Below are 13,118 nucleotides of genomic sequence, written 5' to 3'. Positions count from 1 at the left end.
TATATTATGCAAGGGGAGCCTCAAGCGAAGTTTTTTTTTTAAATATTTAAGGTCATTAAAACTCTAAATATAATATTGCTAGTATATAATTAAAATATACATACCTGGGTGAAAAGGGAACCCAAAACACGACACGAAATCGTCGTCGAGACCACTCTGTGGGACAAAAATATTATCCTGGAATTCGAGACAATGTGTACGGAGAAATTTTAAGAACGATTTTGGACGTCAGTCCTAGTTAACCGAAAATGACATGAATGAGAGGAAAAATATAGCTTTCTTTGTTTCTGGGCTTCAACAATGAACGCCTTTTGGAATGTTTAGTTTGGCTGCCTTGGTTCTCTAACAATGAGTGTTAGACATGTACATTAGGGTGGAACGAAAAAACAAAAATTCGAAATTTCCATTGTAATAGAATTTAAAATATGCCTTTTTATGTGAAGAAATGCCATTCCTAATTTTTTTCCCCAAAATTCAAACTTCTTGAGGTTCCTCATCACCCCTGAAGTCTTAAGCACGTGTGGAATTCTGTAACATGACACCGCAGAGGAGGCTTTCCTATTCCCCTGAACACTTGATTCATTCAGTGACCTTGATGTTTTTCCATCGTTTTCAGTATTCATTTGCAATCTTACCCCTTAACTGAGAGGGTGTATAGTTACTGAGGTTACCCTTAACTGAGGTGGTCTGAACACTTCATCGGTAGCTTTTTAGAAAATTGGAAATAATGCAACAAGACTTTATCGTATTTCCCCGTCGTGATTACAAGGAAAAAAACGATAAACAATGGAAAATTTCTCCAACAAAGATCAGGGCACCATGAACGCCTAAACTAGAAACTAGAAACTCTTTTGGCGAAGCCCAGCCCGAGCAAGCTTTGCTATGCAGTATAAGCTAATGCCAGATCATCCGGTTGATGAAGTTTCACCATCGCTTACATAAATTTTAAAAGCAAAGGTTCATTGCTGACGGATTATTATTATTTTTTTTGCAAATTTTTGATTTGTAATTTTTAACTATTTGTAATTTGACTAATTTAAGCAATTAAACAATACATTTTTCAAGACTTTGCACCACTCTGAGTATATATTTGCTAATTTTAAATACACACACACACACACACTCTGTCTCTCCCCCAAAATATTTTCCATTTTTCCACACTTTCCACACATTCCACATTTTCCCCTTAAATTTGCTCCGATGTACCATTTTCCTCTATTTTGTCAAAGCTAAATTTTTCTCATTACAATAACAAAACGGAACAATAACTTTCTTACAAAGAAATTTTAATAAAAAATATACTTTCACATAAAAAATATTACAATTTCAAAATACATTTATACTATAAATTTTCCGCAATATAATGCATATTTTCACTTGAAGTTTGATTTTTCTCTGAATATACATTGTTCATTACTAATACATACAGTATACCAAATATATATTCGTCGCAATTCAAAAAAATACACTGGGAGAAATTTACCAGGAATCTATCATGGCACTATGTTTTCGTGAATGTTGTATGTACAGTTCTTCAGAGTGTATAATACAATTTGTATCATGGCCTCAGACAAGGGGCTCTGGCAGGCCCAAAAATTTAATCTCGTTCGAAAATATTTTTACACTGTAATTGTAATGGGATATCAATATCAAGAGGAGGACGGTCAAACATCCTGACATACATGTCCCGTTCAAGTATGTAAGGCCTATATCATATACTTTGTAAAAATCATAAATTTATGGCACATTTTTTAAATTAATTCGAGTGCAATTTTAATGTCAGTTCTTAAGTAGGGAAGCCTGTGTGTACTGTATGTGTATGCATGATTAGCTGAAGGAGCCCTAAAAATGCCTGGACCTAAGCTTACAAATGAATTAAGACGGCCCTGATTGTGTGAGTGTCTATGTTTACATGCGCATATAATAATCTCATCATACTCAATTTTTGATTATTAAATAATTGCAATAGTGTCAGTGAATGGACGTATACGATCTTATCACAAACAATAATTTGGCAGTTATCGCGTTATAATACTCATAAAATGCCTATATGCATGTACTGTATACATAACGGGTGCACAAACTTCTTTCTAATCTAGGAAATCGGGCTTGCGCAAAATTGAAAAAGTTTAATTTGATTTCATGTGTTTTTCAACCATGTTTGACTCTCGAAGAAGAAATTTCGCTTTTACACCGCCCATTCATCTTTAGCTTCGGTTCTAGTCGCACATTAACAAACCTTACATTGATACGAGAAATGGAATCCTCTTTGTTTGTCTCAATGAGTGACGAAAGAAAGCAACACGTCACATTTTTGGTGGTGCTCTCGGCGATCGCTATGCATGTATTACTACAACTTACGTTGATGCGAGTAATGGATAAATGAGTATACAGAAAGCAATACGTCCCCTTTGGCGGTTTTCTTGGTGAAGTTCTAGATGAAGTAAAATGGCGATTTTTTTCCCTCCAATTCGCCTATCTCCCTCTTTGAACTTTCTGGTGTGGTCGCCAAGAACACCGCCAATGGTGACGTATTGCTGAGTGAATTTGAATTTATCCTGAGCCTCTCATTGTGACCAACACAAGAATCTAAATTTTCATTTTACTTGTAAGAATGTAAAATTGTGTTAATTGGATGTTAATTGGCGTCCTGGGCATGTGTGCTTTCTCCCCATCCAATAATTAAAAAAAAAAAAAAAGCCGCGAGATCAAAACTTTGTACACCCATGATATGCAGGGTGGACCAAAAATACATGACACGTTTAAAAAAATTAATATAAAATGAACCTATATTAGCAAATGAGAATGTAGTTTTTTTGTAGAATTATTTTTTAACTCGTTTTGGATTTTTGGCACACCCTGTACCAGTCGATATAATTTTTGTTTCCGCTGATCCTCATGATGCGTAAAGAATTTACATATAGTTTCTTCATATACAAATATATTCATAGCTGTGAAGTAAAAAATAACATTTTGGCCACTAGACTTAGATATGAGCAATACTCGTCATGAGTACAGGGTGTCACGTTGCTCATTTATCAAAGTTCCGTCGTGCTTTCCACTTTGTACACAGTCCTCGGTGGTGTCTCTAATCTGTGATGCGTCTCTACCATCGCGACGTTACTACTTTCTACACTCGAAGATTTCACTTCATCTGCTGTTTCGCCATCGCTGGAAATCGAAAAGAAAAAGAACATTACTATTCAATAGGATAAATTGGACAGGTATATGTACAGGGTGGTTCAAAAGTCGGTTGGTATTGGTAAATTCGTAATCTACTGGATGATGAACCTATGGCAATGTAACGAACGTATATATTTGCTGAACGGCTCGGCACAATAGACAGTGGCAACAGTCCTCTAATAATGACATTCATCTCAAATGACACCAAGGCCATCAGATGGCAACGTATATATGTAGAGAAAGACGTCATCACCACTCATTAATACAATATGTACGGAAAAGTGGCTGTATGTTCCAAGGAGAGAATATTCTATCTGCTTTCATAGCTTAGAGCAGTGTTTCTCAACCTTTTTCAGCCCGCGGCCCCCTTTTGGCCATATTTTCTTCTCGTGGCCCCCAGTCTTATCAAGTAACCCCCATACTCTCCTCTGAGACTTATTGAATTCAGTCAGAACTAAATTTATAATGAACAAAATTTCAAAATTTGTAAATACAGTCGATTTCTTTAACCCTAGGCCAAGCACAGATCCACTTTCCATCCAACTCAATAGGCGAATTGTATGGAAAAATAAGCACCTGTAAAATACGGAACGAACCTACGTAGTAAATCAATCCTCCCAATCCAATGGGACCTCACCCTGGATCCGTGCCTACCCTGGGCAGCTTCAGTGAGCTTCTTTCATGTGGGGTTCTATGCATCACGAGTCTCAATATCATGGGTGCCCCCCATACTTAGCTGGGTAACAGCTTATACGCGAAAATCATAGCACCAGATCTCATCATGTAGGCCCTGTGAACATGAAGCTCTGGGATATGGACACGGGTAAATGTTGCCCTAGTACCAATGATTCTGAAAGGAGTCACATTTCTGTTCACCATGTTTCACATGGAAGCTCATTTCTTCACAGTTCTTTGTGGCCCCCTTCACTTTCCGTGGCTCTCTTTTCTTCTGATTTTCATCCATGGCCCCCTAAGGACATCCCAGGACCGCAAGGGGGCCGTATGGCCCCAGGTTGAGAAACAATGGCTTGGAGCACTACTTTACCACACACCAACTCCAGTCATATATCGCCGTACGGAAATTTCCAACCAATGGAGTTGAGTGGGAAATTAAGGTGCATCTCTCAGTGGTCGCCCCAGGATTGGTAGGTATCAATGATTCTGATGTTCTTTTGGCCGGATTCGAACCCGGGGATCTTAACGGTAACCTTCATACTGGGAGACGAGCAACTTACCACTGCGCCACTGGGGCGCTTGTGTGGTAGAGCACTCGTTCGGCATACGAGAGACCAGGGTTCGAGTCCCCGTGAGGGCAGAGATGAATATTTTCCGTTCCTAAACACAAAAATCTCTTCATACAGCCAGTTATCCGTATATATATGGATGCATGGCGATATGATTCGATGTATGCCAACTTGGTGATTCGCCTTTAGAGGGGGTGGAAGGTTTGCTTTTTTTTGTGAACTCCATCTTCCATTTTCTCGCTCACACAACGAAACATCTCATATTGACTTGGTGCTATGACGACCAGGGAGATCGTTGTTCTCTTTGCACACATATATATAGAATAACACATCTAAATGCAGTGATACCATGGCTAACGAATGTCTCGGCTTACGAATTTTTCGGGCAACGAAGATTTTTTTTCGTGATTTTTCTGCCTCGGCTAACGAGCATTTTCGGTGGCATGGATGCACTCGCTAATGTAAAACAGCCGCGTCGTGAGCGGAATTTCAGCACCAATTATAAGATTAGAATTACTCTCACTCAAGCCCGAATAACTCATGTCCACTTCAGAATCGTTTTGTAGATGTACCTCCACTTCTCTTTATGAGAATCGTTTTTTTTGAATCATTTCCTGTAAAATGAAAGATACAGCTAATAGAAAATGAATTCTGCAAAAAATAAGAGCCTGTTTCCAGTGCAAGGCAACATCAAATTGAGCAGTTTGGACATTCTTGGAACTTTTATTTTCGATCTTCATGCATATCAGACACAGAATTGAGCCGACCAAATCATAAAGGGACGGAGACGCCTACGAACTCGACTGGGTTGTGTCAACTCTAGCGTTAGTCTATTTTAGGTTGTGTACATAATGTTAAATAAAAACATCTCTGTATCTCATCTTTCTCTAAATTCTCATTTATCTCAGTTTTAAAGCTGTTCATTTTAGCTTTCGGTCAGTTTGACTTTTTATAGCACTTTCTCCCTGGTGTTTTAAAAAACTTATTTTTGAATTTTGGGCAGTAACTGATACGAATTAAACGATTTTCCATAGGAACCTTTGGGAAATCGCGTTTCGGCTTAGGAAGATTTAGTCTAGCGAACACGATTCCAGAGCGAATTATCTTCGTTAGCCGAGGTATCACTGTACTTGCAGTGTCTCAGATAACGGCAACGGCGATGACGATTCGTGCCAACAAGAAAATTCCAGAGGCAATAGCTGTTTTATGCGCCGCTCTGGTGGTCGAGTGGTCGTACTGACGGTCTCTCATCGCGAGGAGCTGGGTTCAAACCCCACCGTCTAAAAAATCTCGCCACAGAGAGCAACAGGCCTACAACAGTAAAATCTTCCATCATTACACTTCACTCATAGTTCGAAAAATAGGAGGCACATGGCAGCACTGTAACAAGCATTACACAGAAACAAGCTTCCCATTAGATTCACAACACGGACACGCACATTCCAACATGTACGTTAGAAGTTCCGCAAGGAATATGGACGAGGTGCATGTATCGTTTAGTAGTAGTAATAGCTGTTTTATGTACCATGGTCTTGAATGTCTCCCATAAAAGAAATTCTCAATTGTACGAATAGAGCACTTTCAAATAGAATCCCCTTCTAATGCTGACCATGATTTTTACTTGATGATTCAACCCCTAGAAATATTCAGCAATATTTTGCAACCTTTCTCTAATAGGATTCTTGAATGGCTTACGATAATATTGTTAATTACTCACGGATCATCATCTTGGAACAATGGATTCGTCGCTGGCGTCATCAGTCCTTGGTCCTCGAGTCCAGAAGTGGTGGCGGAAAGGCTACTAGCAGCTCTGGCAGTGCTGTGCCCTATAGAGCTCCTGCTGTCGTTCAACGACTCCGCGACGGTTGAAAAACTGTGGTCTGGATGCCTTGAACCACCGAATGCTGATGCTGAGCCATCGCCCATCCTGTCAGGGCTCCTGCCTCTGATGTAGGATATGCCCTCCATTCCTCTAAGAGTCAGCGTCAGGTGAGGATCGGATAAGCTTCCTTCTTCATCGATTGGAACACTCATCTGCAAGACCTGAGGGTATTCAACATGCATCATTAGTTAAACATTTTAACATAATTTACGCATGGATAAATTAGATTTTTTTTTTAACGCATTCAAGCACGAGTTCTCATGCTTTAATTTGAAAGAGGTAATCTATTCAAAGGAAGTTGAAACTTCAGCCATTAATTAATGTATCTACCTTGTAGGCTTAGTAGTTGATTACCGCGACTACAACCAGTTGTTGCACCGGGTGCTCAATGAACAATTCCACAATGCTCGTACCAGATTTAGTACTTGCGAGGTTTAGAATGCATGGCGGGAACCAGAGTGGGGGCGGGGAGAGCAACTATTTCGGGCAGCAAAAATTAGGGGTGACAGTTTTATTTGGGAACAAATAACACCGTTACAAAATTATCGAATTTTAAAGTTGTGGGAGTGGAAAAATAATGTTTGCCCCCCAGTGGCTGAATGATGTTTGCCGCGGGCGGCGGAAACCCTAGTTACGGCCCTGCCGGGTATTTGATTTTACCTCTCAATTAAGCATCCTAATCGTATTTGTATTAAAGTTGCATTCAAGGATTATCTTCATGCTGATTTGAGTTTGAAGTGCTGGTATTTAGTAGATATTTTTAAAACTATAAATAATATAGTTCCAGTGGAACTATATATATACTGCTGCCATCTTTTTTTTTTTTTTTTTCATCTACAAGAAATAAGGAAAAATTTACGTATAAAAATATTCTACTTCCCGTTAGCTTTAATTATTATCCATATTCGACACACCATAAATAACAACTAAAATTCTACGGCAAACATAATGATAAGCATACATAATGATCTATATCATGTAGCACATATTTACATTGGTGTGCGGCATAGAAATGATAATATATGACATCATAACATATAATTCGTTTTCACGATGAACCACCAGTTTCAATCCAACACCATAATTCACTTGGAGAATTATAATAGTTTTGTTTTTATTTGATAGGTATTAGTGATAGAGGTGGCAGAAGTTGTCTCTCTGTTTCTCGCATGTATAATAACTGAGCGTGTTATTGTGGCACTAAAGCCACAGCTGCCATCTACAAGAAATAAAAGAAAAACTGCACATCGTAGTGGGTTGTTTTCAGCATAATATGCAGTTGCCCCCGTTAGTTTCAAGTTCTCATTTTTCTGTATTTGGCACGCCAAATAGTAATTTCTGAATTGCTGCACCAAACATAAAAACACAATAACTGATATTATGGCACATAAAATTTACGCAGGTGTGCAGCACATTAAAATGAACAATGTATTGCATCATATCAAATATTATTAACTTCGATGCTGCACCGGTTTTAAAATCAGCACTCAATTGGACGGTTTTTATATAAAAGGAACCAAGCACCATTTTTTAACATTTTTGAGATATACTGACATCTAAACTATTGAAAGAGGTGAAATTTTTTATTTAAATAGAACTAAGTGACATCTTAGGCTTTGATGCCATCTATCTGCACTTTAACCAACTACAAAAACGGAGTTTTCATCATCGTATTTTATTTAAACAGAACCAGTTATCTTTGGCAGTTGGTTCTGTTTACAGAAAACTGACAAGAGCGGAACTCACAAGACAGGACAACCTAGAATTTCCCCAGATGAAATGCAGAAAGTAAAAAGATAACATTAATAAGTTTCCCCGATATAAATAACACTATTGTCAAAAAAAGAGTGGTGGTACAAAATATCTGTCAATAAACTAACCGAATCAACAATGTATGACTTATACACGGTAGAAATAAGGGAATGGCACACAAAGTTTTAGTTGCTATACAGGATGATACTTCACACACATTTTAATATCAAAAGAAAGCTGAATAATGCTAATATGCAGAAGGGTCACAACATTGCTGACATGGCAAAAATAGAGGATGATTTTAACGTGCATGAGTTAGAAGCAATGAATGATGACTTGAGAAAACTGCAAAGGATAACGAACACCTGGAAACTTCATGTTATGACATGGAGAAAACATTGTCCCTACCAAGAATCCCAAACAAATGTTATTTATTATTACAAGAAACAAATATGAGTATATAATAGTGGAATCCACTCTGGAAAAGAAAACAAAAGTTTCTTTTATGTTTGGGTAAAAGGGATTGCAGGACGAGGTGCCCAGAAAGTGCGAAAACACATTCTTACTCATATTGGAAGAAACGTGACAGATCTTATATTTTATGTGTGATCCACGTGGCAGGAGTCAGAACCGAAACATAAAAAAATGTGCTTATGGTGTTTGATGATCTGAACATGCTTAAATCTGTGACGTTGAAGTTCCTCATTTCAGGGCGTAGTAATCTTCCAAATGATTCTGATTGTAGTGACGTAGAATCTGTCCTAAAAAATCGACAACGACTGTACACTTTGGAGGATTACATTAAGGTGATGGAAAGATGTCGCAAAAACAAACAAAAAAAAAATTGTCGTACCACAAATGCAGAAGGATAACTTCAAAGTGACCAAAGAAACTGCAAAAGTTACCAAGGTTCTCAAGAATACTCTTGTTTTGAAAAGATGTCCCAATTTTTCCGTTTGTCATTCGAAGTTTTCTTGGATTTATTTAATCAAAAACGTTAATACATAATTTTCAACAGATTGATTGAATGAAATATTATCACATAGAAGTTCCGAAAAGTTCATGAATTAACGCATTTCTCTTGGGGCACATTGGTCACTCCTATAACTCCTCCTCCCATAGATCCGCGCCCGTAAGCAGGAGACGTCAGAATGCGCCTCATATTTACTAAAATATATTCAAAGTTACTCGGAGGAAATTTTCGAATACCAAGAACTGTTCGTGAACAAACACTAAAGCAGTCTAAAACACATTTACCTGTGTCTCATATTCTTTCAAACTTGGTTCAACAAAGACCGGTTCGTATCTCGGTGCTAAATACATGCGTTTAACTCTTTCTCGGTGGGCTACGTACCTAACGAAAATGCAAGAAAATTAATTCAAATAAAATACTTCGATAACGTTTACTGATGGTAATTTAAAATACACTATCTGACGAATTGAAACGTAATGCCATTAAAGAAATGTATGAAACACACATATATATACAAGGAAATTCAAATCACAAATAGAGCAATAAGTTCCGATCACGTGATCTTTGAAATACAGTTAAACTCGGTTATAACGACAGCGAGAATTCCGCGAAATTTTTTCGCTATAACCGAAGTTGAGAGAGAGAGAGAGAACTGAGTATTAAATTATATTTTACCAGATGCAATCAAATACTATTCGGGTGTCCATGATCCAAATTTCCTTTGATATTCCCGAGCAAATTTTCCTATGATTTCAACCGTCTCGATTTTCCTTTTTAATGAAAAAGCCACTGTTTTTCTTTTTTTTTTCCGAATTTTCAACGAAGTCTATGTAAATTTTTATTTTTCACTAAAATAAAGGATTAAACTATTCTGAACTTATTTGATAATTTGAGCCCGGAATTTCAAGCGAATGCCTTTTTTTTGCCTATTATTATTATTATTATTATTATTATTTCTTTTCGTAAAAATGCCTTTTTTGAATTTTTCCGGCCATAAATGTCAATTTCACATTGTTTTGAGTTCATTTGTAAATTTCACGAATTACAGGTCGCATTCTGTAAAACTTGGAAATTTTGAGCAACGAAAACTTCAAAAGAATTTATCTTTTTTCAAAATCTCTAACTCTTAGCATTGATTATTAAGGCTTCAAGGCTCCCCCCCTTCTTGTTCTCCACGGCATTCTCCCCCCCACCCCACACTAACACATATAATGTATCTTTCTCAGAACAAATCCTTCTATTATATACTGCACATAGAAATAAGAAAGGGAACAAGCTGGAAAAACAATAAAACAAGTTTGTAGGTGAGGGCGAAAAAGCAAGGCATTGTACTAATGCTCTCTTATCCAATTATCTCTGTACTGTTCCTCCCCATCCTCATTTCTCTTTCCCTTTCTTCCTTTTTTTAAAGTGGAAGAAGCCTACCACATTTATCGCCCGTACGTGCAATACAGACCATTCAAACAGGGTTTGATTCCAATCAAACCAGAATCAGGACTGAAGGTGAAATTTCAGTAATTTATCAATTATGTGATAATGTGAATACAACTATAAATATTGGACTGGATTTTGATTTTTTGGCGCAAGGACCAATTTGGTCAAACTGCGCCATAACGAATGATTATATAAAAATAAGAAAAACTCCTTTCGTCATGTCAAAAAATAAAACTGCGCACGATAAAAAGCAACGTGAAACGTAAAACAATGACATGAACTGTAAAAAACTATAATTTGTCATATAAACCAATGGCTTTGATGAATTTAAAAATTTTATGCGAGATGCATCGCAATGGTCGGATAAAATGTCGCGAAGCGAAAGAGATGACTTTGACCAAAAGCGGTCGTAAACTGATGACGATGATGCGAACAAGTAAAAGCATGAGCAATGGTCAATGGACTTTGACAATGAGATCACTCTGGCTGATCCTCCCGTATTAACAAATACGATTGCGTGAGGCGGCTGCGTCCTATGCGCAACCGGGCAAGCAGAACTTCCTCCTTTCGGTTAGTTCTGCAGCTCGAACGCCAATGGCCAAGTGTGGGCTCGATGGCATGAAGTTTATTATTTATTTGATTGTTCCAATGATCCTGCCAGCGGTGATGCATCACTTCTCGGAGGATTGAGAAGTGGTCACTGGCAGGTACCAAAAGGCTATTGTCAATGTTAGTTATTGTTCGAGCTGCGTTGTCTGCTTTCTCATTGCCCGGTATTCCAACATGACCTGATACCCAGTAAAATGTTACCGTGATGGATGAGGTGATGCAGTTCAGGAAAAATGGCATGAATTAATGGATGAATGTGAAAAGTAAAAGAACACAGTGTTTGCAATGCGCTGAGAGAGTCGCTATAGATGATGCATCGTCGGTGGCGTTTGAGTCGTATATGACGTAGAGCCTGAAGTATAGCGTACAGTTCTGCCGAATAAATAGAGAATGTGTCAGGAAGTTTGAAAGATGTCTCCTCACAGCAGATGTAGACACAAGCCAGGGCTCTTGGAGCCGTCGGTATATATGGGGAAGTACCTATTTTACCTACCCCTGTGCCTAAAGAATATCTGTCGATACATGACATCTGCTGTGGTGGCTCTAGAGTATGATGATAATGATAGAGAGACATCTGGCAGAGACTGCTCCCATGGTGCCAGTTGCCAAGCAACTGGGGCCACACGACTGATGTCTAATTGTAGTTCTTCCACAAGTGCCCTCATACGAAGACCGCAAGACGGAACACTTGAAGGGCGAGCAGCAAAAAGGCTTTGATGTTTCGATAAAATATTGTTAACCTCAAGGTAGTGCATAAGGCGATAGTTGACAGGGGAAGATAGAAAGAAATTTCGTTCGGGGGGGGGGGGGACCACAGTGATAGAACAATAGATTTGGCCATCTTTTTTCCTTTTTTCTGTCATTTTCTCACATTTCGGGGGGGGGGACCAGACCCCCCAAGTCCCCCCGCCCCCGCTACGCCCTTGATAGTTGACCATGCTTTCCATGAGCTTAAATAGACAACTGGTCAAAGCAATAGGTCTGTAACTATTAGGTTGCTGAGGATTTTTGCCAGTCTTCGGGAATGCAAGAACTATGGCTGCTCGCCAGGTGTCAGGAAATGAATGACTGACCCAGATCCGATTAAACAAAAGGAGTAAATGTGAGAGTGATTCTGGTGAGAGATGCTAATCATGGAGTTAATGTGTGTGTGTGAATACCATTGGGCCCTACAGCGGAGTCAGGACTTCGCTGCAAGGCCGTCGTCAGTTCATGAAGGGTGAACAATGAATTGTACCCCTCCGGTGTGAAAGGCCGGAAAGTGTACGAATTGCATTCGGCTGATGATTTGATGCAACGAAACGATGGGGGATAATTCGTATCACTGGAGAGACTATAAATATGTGCGAAGAATATTTATAAAGTTTCAATATAGTTTTGCAGTAGCATTTGTTTCCTCGCTAAGGGTTATTTGTAAACTGATAATTTTATCGACGTTTGGCAACATGTTTGCTGGGAACCGGTCCGTGTTAATTGCCCTAATTTCCCATATTTCTCTCGATCAAATTAGTCACCCTAATAATAAGAATTAAAAACTTCATGCAAACTATTTGATTAGCTCTGGTTATATTTTTTGTCAAAAAAAAGTTCTTGAGGACGCCAACATCGGTAGTAACGACAAAATTCCGTGGACTTCAACGCCGTTATAACCGCGTTTGACTATATATTTTGGCATTTTACTTACTTCGACCACATGCAACAGTGATATACGATTCCCACAAATCCGAGAATGGCTATGATGCTCGCCAATGCTATCAACGCAGCACCTAATACACTAACATCTCCGTCGGTTCCAGAGGGTCTCGAACCAGCAGTCTTTACTACGACGACTGGAGGCAGGTCCACAACTGTCGGAGTCGGGACGGGGACCATCAATGGAGGGCGGATCTGCACTGCATTTATACCGAGAGAACGGGACACTTCTTGAAGTATTCCAGGAGCGGTGTTTCTCGATAAGATGGAACTGAAATAAAACCATCAATTACGTTACACGTTATTTGATCGCACTTTTTATTAATGTATATAAAAGAAGAATTTTAAT

The 13,118-nt window shown here is 38.6% G+C and overlaps 1 protein-coding gene across 1 annotated transcript in view; it reads right to left on the bottom strand.

The window, feature by feature from the left end:
• Nucleotides 1–1,275: 1,275 nt before the first annotated feature.
• The window catches only part of Cad99C (cadherin 99C), a 131,770-nt gene continuing 119,927 nt past the window's right edge, over nucleotides 1,276–13,118 (bottom strand). Inside the window, exons 33-36 of the mRNA XM_089240198.1 lie at nucleotides 12,762–13,040; nucleotides 9,319–9,415; nucleotides 6,145–6,470; nucleotides 1,276–3,171 (exon numbers count right to left, since the gene is read on the bottom strand). Coding sequence (XP_089096324.1) covers nucleotides 3,039–3,171; nucleotides 6,145–6,470; nucleotides 9,319–9,415; nucleotides 12,762–13,040 — 835 coding nt within the window. The 3' untranslated portion in view covers nucleotides 1,276–3,038. The remainder of the gene's footprint in view (nucleotides 3,172–6,144; nucleotides 6,471–9,318; nucleotides 9,416–12,761; nucleotides 13,041–13,118) is intronic.

The sequence above is a fragment of the Pholcus phalangioides genome, unplaced genomic scaffold, assembly GCF_987345545.1.
Source record: "Pholcus phalangioides strain wild (caught in Gottingen) unplaced genomic scaffold, Ppha-v1.0 ptg000012l_1, whole genome shotgun sequence".
Classification (NCBI taxonomy): Eukaryota; Metazoa; Arthropoda; class Arachnida; order Araneae; family Pholcidae; genus Pholcus; species Pholcus phalangioides.
The sequence above is the reverse complement of the archived record's forward strand: the minus strand, read 5'-3'. Positions and strand labels throughout refer to the sequence as shown.